This window comes from Triticum dicoccoides, chromosome 7A (assembly GCF_002162155.2).
Source record: "Triticum dicoccoides isolate Atlit2015 ecotype Zavitan chromosome 7A, WEW_v2.0, whole genome shotgun sequence".
In the NCBI taxonomy this organism is placed as follows: domain Eukaryota; kingdom Viridiplantae; phylum Streptophyta; class Magnoliopsida; order Poales; family Poaceae; genus Triticum; species Triticum dicoccoides.
In genome coordinates, this window is record NC_041392.1 from 76,367,830 (window position 1) to 76,375,966 (window position 8,137).

At 37.5% G+C, this 8,137-nt stretch overlaps 1 protein-coding gene across 1 annotated transcript; it reads left to right on the forward strand.

Annotated features, from left to right (window-relative positions):
• Nucleotides 1-4,387: 4,387 nt before the first annotated feature.
• On the forward strand, nucleotides 4,388-5,094 carry LOC119334446. The gene has a single exon (XM_037607008.1). The coding sequence runs from the start codon at nucleotides 4,486-4,488 to the stop codon at nucleotides 4,843-4,845; it is 360 nt and encodes a 119-aa protein (XP_037462905.1). The 5' UTR covers nucleotides 4,388-4,485; the 3' UTR covers nucleotides 4,846-5,094.
• Nucleotides 5,095-8,137: the final 3,043 nt, after the last annotated feature.

Genomic DNA, 8,137 nt, shown 5'->3' on the forward strand with positions numbered 1-8,137 from the left:
ACTAGTCTTCAATCTGGAAGGGAGTTCTTAATCAAGCACATTAGACGTGAGCAAAATAATGTAAGCCACTACATGGCTAACTTTGGCAGGAGAGAAAGACGTACTGCCGTTTGGCTTAAATCTGGACCTGGAGATGTACTGAACATTTGTAAGGCAGATGTACCTGCTGCTTGATTAATATATAACTCATTTTCCACCGCAAAAAAAAAGAACATTGTTTCTCAAATTAGTGAACTTGTGCGCCATAGTTTTTGAGAAATGCGCGCATGTTTTGATCACTAGCACCCGAGTGATACAGTGGTAGCTAGTATTGTCGTGGCGTGAGTTCGATCCCTGGCGACGCCTGCTTTTTCTGTATGTTTTTGCGCTACAGTAATTCGGTGCGTTACGTGTTCATGGGCCGGCCCAGTAGATTCTCCTGTGAGCGCCAGTTTCGCTTCGCGGCGCTTAAGGCGCTGACTAGGACCTCCCAGATAGCACCCATGCAACCTGGTTTATCTCATCGTAGCATAAATGGGCCGGCCCGCCAAGCATGCAACCGATCTCTCTCATCCAGGCAGCACCTGGTTCATCTCGGTTAACCAGTAAATTTTGTACTTTTAAAAAAGGGGAAAAATTCCCAATAGGTTTGCAAATTTAAAAAAAATCAAGACTGGACCTATTTTGAAAACAATTTCACAAATATTCATTGATTTAATAACATGTTTGGGAATTTGATGAACTTCTTTACAAAACTGAACCTATTTTGAAAACAATTTCACAAATTTAATAAAGGTTTGTCTATTTTGAAAAAATTTACAAACCTAAAAAAAGAGAAAAAGAAAAAATAAACAGAAATAATAAAAAAGTAAAAAAATAGGAAAATAAAAAACCCAGGTGAAAAACAAAGAAAAAATCCGGACGGGAAGAATATTGGTCAACCCGCTACTAAACCTATAAGGGCGGCGTGGTGGGTGTGCGCTTGTACGAAATTTCATTTAAGCGGCCATGTGACGCCTGAGGCTAGTCACTAATGGTCAGGCTACTCTGGTGTGTTCAGTTGATGTGTGTTTGCTTTGTTTTTTCCTCTTCAGTTTTTGTCGTCGGGTTTTTTGTGAAAAAGACATTTGTCATATTTTTTAAGCGATCCACAATTAAAATACTATATAAAAATACAAGTAACTTAAAAAATAGTAAGTGTGTATTTTGCAAAAAAATATCAGTGTCTACTAGAAAAAAGTTTGCTAAATATTAAAATAAATTTATATCAAAAGGTTCAGTATGTATTCGAAAATTATGTTCACCGTACATTGAAAAAATTGACAATACATAAAAAAATCCAGTGTGTATTTCAAAAAATGTATCCATACACTGAAAAAAAATCCAGTGTGTATTTGAAAAGTATTCGCCGCTTATTGGGAAAATGTTGAAAAATAAAAAACAAATCTAAGAAAAACCAAATCTGGAGGAGAAACATAAAAGACCATAAAATAAAAAACAGAAAAAAAAACCCGCAATAGCAACCACACGCAAACAAAGGCCAGTTCACCTCACTCTGCTGCAAGCATGGCCTCGCCTTGTTGACGCTTGCAGGCGTCAACTAGGATTTGCTTTTACTCAAAAAAAAAGTAGGATTTGCCATGCAACCCACTTTTTTAGGTCAAAAAACACCATAGCGGAGGTACGCCCCCGCCTATGGTGCAATCTAAGTGGCCGGCCCCATAGAGTTAGTCTAGCAGTCTTGTTTGTTTTTTTATGTATTGTTCTTTTTCACATTTTTCGTTTATTTTTATATTTTTAGAGAATCTAAAAACACATATTCCCAGAAAAGAATTTACTTAATTTACTTAAAATATTTTAAAACAATTAATGAAAATATGAAAACTGTTAACCCATTATTAAAAGCTTATTGGCCTAATATTAAAACAATAGTTGAGAGCATTCAAATAAAAATGTTTGCGAGATTCATAAAACGTCACCTGTTTTGAAAAAAAGGACGTGACATTTTTGGAAAATTTACAATGTAAAAAAAGTTTGCATAGTTCAAAAAAAAGGTTTCATATCATCCAAAAACACTTATGTTGAGTTTTAACATATATTTAAGAGTTAAAACAATTAATATGTTTGTCACATGTAAATAACTATACTCTATCTGTAAACTAATATAAGATCTTTTATTAATTATCTTATATGAGTTTACACAGGGAGTACAATATAAACAAATGTTCAAATAGATTAAGAAAATGTTTTATATCATTCCTGAAAAGAATGTATCTGAAGTATTTTAACACATGTTAACAAATGTTAACAATGTATATGAAAAACGTTAAAATTCTATAAAAAATTTAGATGTATACCAAACATGTATAATGTATAGGAATATATATAGACATCATATTAGAAAAAAAATAAGTTGAACATGTATAAATAAAATATTTCTGATACATGCGCAAAATGTAGAATGTGTATAAAAATGTGGACATGTACTAAAAATAGAAAAAAGGAGAAATAAAATAAGAAACAGAAGAAACCTACAAAAACTGGTAAAGAAACAACGAAAACTAAAGAAAATAAGAAAAGAGAAAACCAAAGAAAGACAAACGAAAACCAATGTAACACAGTGTAAACCTAATAAGAAAGTCATTGAGAGAAAATCTCACGTGATAGATAAAATATTGGGCCGGCCCATTAGATCTGAAGCTATGTATCGAAGTAAGCAAGACTTATCTCCCGCGATGATACCTTGGCCAGCATAGGGGCGGTTCGATCGATCTAGAGTAGCTCATAGCCGACGCACTCCCTGACAGGGTCCCACCCAGATATGTGGGGTTTTGGGTGTATAAAAGCGTTCGTCAGATTGCTTGTGTACCGCAGTTTCGCCGGATCTCCTTCGACGTGAGCTGTGGTGCATCACCCCCGGACGGAATGTACACACTGAAAATTGTCTGTGAACATTTTTTTAGGGATCCCATACTTTATTAATTTGGAAAAATAATCAAACGGATACAAAGGGGTCATAGGGGAAATAAGCCACAAGTGGCAACCTGTGCAAGCGAGGCAGAAAATTTTACAAGATTATGAGCCTCCTGAATCGAAGCACGATCTTCGAATGTAAAATCACAACTAGCAAAAAAGTGCTCTCCTATTATTTATCTTCTTGACGACTGTGATACGAGGGCCTCCTACCCCTTTTCTGATGTCATTCATAATTGTTCTGCAGTCACTAGCAATTACCAAGCGATCCAAAGATAGGTCAGCCGCAAGTGCGAAAGCCCGCCGGCACACAATTATCTATGAACATGTGTGGGCACGTCTTCGTTTCTCTAATAGCGAGCCCGAGGTATGCCCTGCCTTAGCCTTAGGGGACACTCTATGTGGGCCGCCCTAGTAGAGTTAGTTCAACCATTTTGTTTCTTCTTATATATTATCTTTTTTCCTTTTTAGTTTTTTATATTTTATGAGATTCTAAATACATATATTACAAAAATATTAATTTAGTTAATGTATTTAAAAATTTGTAAATGTATACGGCTAGTATGAAAAATGTTAACACAGTATTTAAACTTCGTTAGCTTAATATTATAAAACAATTGAGACCATTCAAATGATATGCTTGCGAGATTTATAAAATTTCCACTTGTTTTGAGAAATGTATGTGACATAAAAAAGATTATACAATTTAAAACAATGGTCTTGGAATTCAAAAAAAGGTTTCCTACCATTCAGGAAAATGTACATTAAATTTTTTGAAATATGTTTATGAGTTATTATAATATGTTTGTGACATGTAAAAAACTATACAACATCAAAAATGTTCACATAGTTTTAAGAAGAATTACTTTGTATCACTTAAGAAAAAGAATGTTTCAGTCTGTATTTGAAAATTGTTTAACACATATTTAAAAAAATCAATCATGAATTTCGAAAATGTTAAACTTGTACAAAAAATGTTTTAGATGTAAACCAACAATGTACAATGTGTATGAAAAAATAGATATCCAAATATATATTTGAAATAAATGTTAATCATGTATTTGAAAATGTTAGACATGTATAAATAAAATGTTTCTGTTATGTAATAAAATTCTAGATATGTACTGAAAAATAAAAATAAGAAAAAAACCGAAGAAACCTATGAAATCTGAAGAAAGTAAGAAACCAAAAAAACCAGAGAAAACAGATGAAAACCTATGTAACATAGTGAAAACCTGATAAGAAAATCAGAGAGAGAAAAACTCGCGCGATAGATAAAATACTGGGCCGGCCCAGTAGTGACAAAGTTACGTCTCGCAATAAGCGATATTCTTACCTCCCGCGACGATACCTGGGCCAGCATATCTTTAGCTGGGCCTAACTGGTGTATGCACGAGACCGACCAGTGCGCGACGTGGTCAGCGTGAGCACCGCGCACGGACGCACCGCCCCCGAGCGCACGAGCCGTCTTCTGATCCCGCGAGCACACGCCGCGATCTCGACTCAAGCAAGGCAGCGAGACGAGACCAAACCATGGCGGCCAACCACCACCTCCGCCGCCTCGCCTCCGCGTCCGCCCCCGCTCTCTCCCGCCTCTCCAAACCCCCTGCTTCGCCGCTCCTCCGCCCCGCGTTCTCCAGCTCCGCCTCCCCCGCGGATCAGCTGGCGGCGGCGGGGGCCGCTGCAGCCGAGAAGGGCGAGGCCCAGGGCGCCGTGAAGGAGGCGGGCGGGGCGCAGGGCGCTGATGCTGGCGCGAGGAAGGCGGGGGAGGAGGAGGAGGATGACGGCGGCCTGGACATAAACGAGGCCACGGGCGAGATCGGCGGCCCGCACGGGCCGGAGCCCACCCGCTACGGCGACTGGGAGCGCGGCGGCCGCTGCTCCGACTTCTGAGCAACCGCTACCAACTGGGAGGGTAAAAACTTGCTCTCCGATTCGTTCTAAGTTGTAATCACAAGGATATGGCATGGCATGGCATGGTGATTCTGTTTTACTCTGTTGGGGGAATAAATCTTGTTGTTATACTGAACATGGTTCTGAAGTTTCAGAGTACTGTACCATCTTAGCATGTATCTAAGCTTTCTAAGTTCTCTGTATGAATTCTGTTGAGTGGTAACTGATTGTTTGTTTAGTTTGATTTTCCCCCTTAAGCTCCATGATGAAATTGAATTAGTATGATTGATTCACAGCAATGCCACATCGCGAGTCCTTGCAATTTCACATGAGCGAGTGATTCCTTGGTACCTACCGAGGTTACCCGTAGCAGGTGTATACGGTATTACGTGCTTCTTGTGCTTCCTTCCTAAAACTTGGTGTCTCCTTAGCTAGCGCTTCTGGTTATGTTGTCCCCAAGTTTTTTTTTAGCCTTGGAGAAATTGATCAGGCTGGACAGGAAGTTGAAACTTGGGTTGGGGTGACGGGCGGTTGTTGCTGGAATTTGGCATGCTTCAAGTTTTGGGGTGGAAATCAGAGTGAACACCAAGTAGGAGAGCGTTGGTGATCTGATGTTGCTATTGAAGCCAGGCATCTACTGGGATTGCCGGTTGCAGTGAAATACATTTTGTTTATCATGATGACACTTTCTATATAGGATGATTTAATATGAAACGACAGTAACCTGAAACTTCAGATAACAACAGTAACCTGAAACTTCAGATAACAGCAGTAACCTGAAACTTCAGATAACAGCAGTAACCTTGAGCCATCTTATTTTCAGAACTACCTTGGGCCATCTTAAATAAAAATAAATATCTCTAGTAGAACGGTATTGAATTTATATCTAGCCTTCATGGGTAAAATATTTTGCTCTGTTTGCCTTGAGCTTGCCATATGATCAGATAGGACACATTTATTTAAGTGGGGTATATGAAATTTCTGAATACTTACGATTTATGGTCTCAGTTCAGAAGATAATTTCTGAACGCTTCTCATGGTTGCTTCCTAAACCTTGGTGTCTCCCTGACTAGCATTTCTGGTTATGTTGCTCTCAGTTGTTTTTACTTTTTAGCCTTCGAGAAATTGGTCAGGCAGGAGAGGAAGTTGGAACTTTGATGGGGTGACTAGCTGTTGTATCTTGAATTAGTCATGCTTTCGATTACGGGTTGGCAACTATAGAGTGAACACCGAGTAGGAGAGCATTATATTTTCGTGATTTGATGTTGCTACTGAGATCAGTCATCTAGTGGGATTGGTACCGAGCAGGAGAGCATTACATGATGGGTTCAAATGCATTTTATTCAGCATCAGGACAGTTTCTATATTGGATGATTATGAAAAACGGCAGTAACGTTGAACTTCAGATAACAACAGTAACCTTCAGCCATCTATTTTCAGAAAAACATCGAATCATCTTTTCTTGTCAGAACAACCTCGCTAATTGATGAAAGTGAACATTTCTTGTAGAATTGTGTTGAAGTTACATAGGGATCGGTAGGTGTTCATGGGTGTAGTATTCTGCCCTGCTTACAAGGGCTTAAGGAAAATAACATGATCATGATTTCCCGGTTCCCCCCTTTCTGTTTGCTCTGAGCTTTGCTGTGTGATCAGATAGGACACATTTATTTAAGTAGATTATACTATGAAATCTTGGAACGAGTTAACCGATTCGTCGTCTCTGTTCAAAAGTTCTTCTATTAATTTGTTAATTAGATTAACATTCATTTTAAATAAATTTTGGTTACATCTTGGTTTTGCTTGTCTGGTTTAGCTCAAGTTTTGTGTTGGTTTCTAAATTATGGGTAAGATAATATCAAATGTACAGGTTTCTAAGGACGCATTTCAATATTTTATCGGCTTGTTTCTCACCGTAGTTCTCCCTTTTAAGGAAGGCCACCCTACAGTCCTAGTGAGTTATATTTTTTTATTAGCAAAAACCATGATGATTTTGAGAGCAATACAATTTATTATAAAAGAATGATCGATAGAAACAAACATTATATTTAGTCCCTTGAAGTTGTCGTCTCCACTTGTAGCCTTTGTATCTCAACTTCCTCCAAAGCTTTGCAGAAAACCCCAAAGGACCAAATCTACATAGGCTAGAACTAGAACATATGCCCGTGCATTGCAATGGAAGAAAAAATAGTGTGCATTTAAAGTTAGTGAGAATTATATGTGCAAACAAAACCCTATATGCATGTCGAGAAGGAACATTTAGGTTCTGGGTTTCGCCCTGTGTGAAGTAATCAATCCGCTATTTTTCCTTTCATTGATTTATGGGTTTTAAGGGTTTTGTTAGGTCTTCGCACGCCAGAGAAGGCTCGTGAGTTATCCAATTTATTTTTCCAATCCATTCAAAGGGATTTTAAGGTATAAACTTCCATAATATTAGAGTATTCTCTTTTGAGCCGGGTCTTCTCTTTTCCATGCATCTAGCTCATGATCCTTTTGCACCGAGTTCACGTAGCAATCCATCCATCTAGCTCACGTACTGGAGTTAATTCCATTTTTTTGGAGAAATTCAGGTTCCTTTTCCGGCTAGTATTCCATTTTTAAAGAAAATTCAGGTTACTTTTCCAGCTAGCTCATGCACAAATCCATACATCCTTCGTCCAACTTAATTCATCCACCCTTCATTCAGCTTACTACAAGTAGTCATGCACACATATATAAATCGGTACGACTATATGTAAAGGAGCAATGTGAGACTATTTTTCAAAAGCCTTTAATTTGTGAACATTTCACTAAAACAAGAATATTTTTCAAATTTAGAAGAAAAAAATTAGAATGCATTTTTTAAATCTCTAACTATTATTTAAAACACAAAATAAATTTTCGAAATTGGTAACATTTTTTTATTTTTGAGCAAATTTCGGAAAGTGAACAAAAAAATTAAAGTTCCGAACATTTTTCAAAATGAGAATTTTTTTTTTGAAATTCTGAACATTGTTTTTTAAAATTTGATATTTTTTCAAATTCTGAATGCTTTTCTGAAAAAAAATTAACTTACGAGAAAAATAAAGTTGGAAGAGAAAAAAGAAACATGAAAAAAAGGAGAAAGGAACAGAAAAAGAAAAGGACAAAGAACACAGAAAAAGGAAAACAAGTCGGCCCAATATTGCATGCCCTGTGCAAGCGGCGACTATTTCTCACCATGTGCGGAAAATAGGATTTAATAGCTGCATAGGAAGGAAAATAAGTGGACTGGCTTTGTTGGGCCATAGAGCGGATGCCACCTATGAAATTCTGG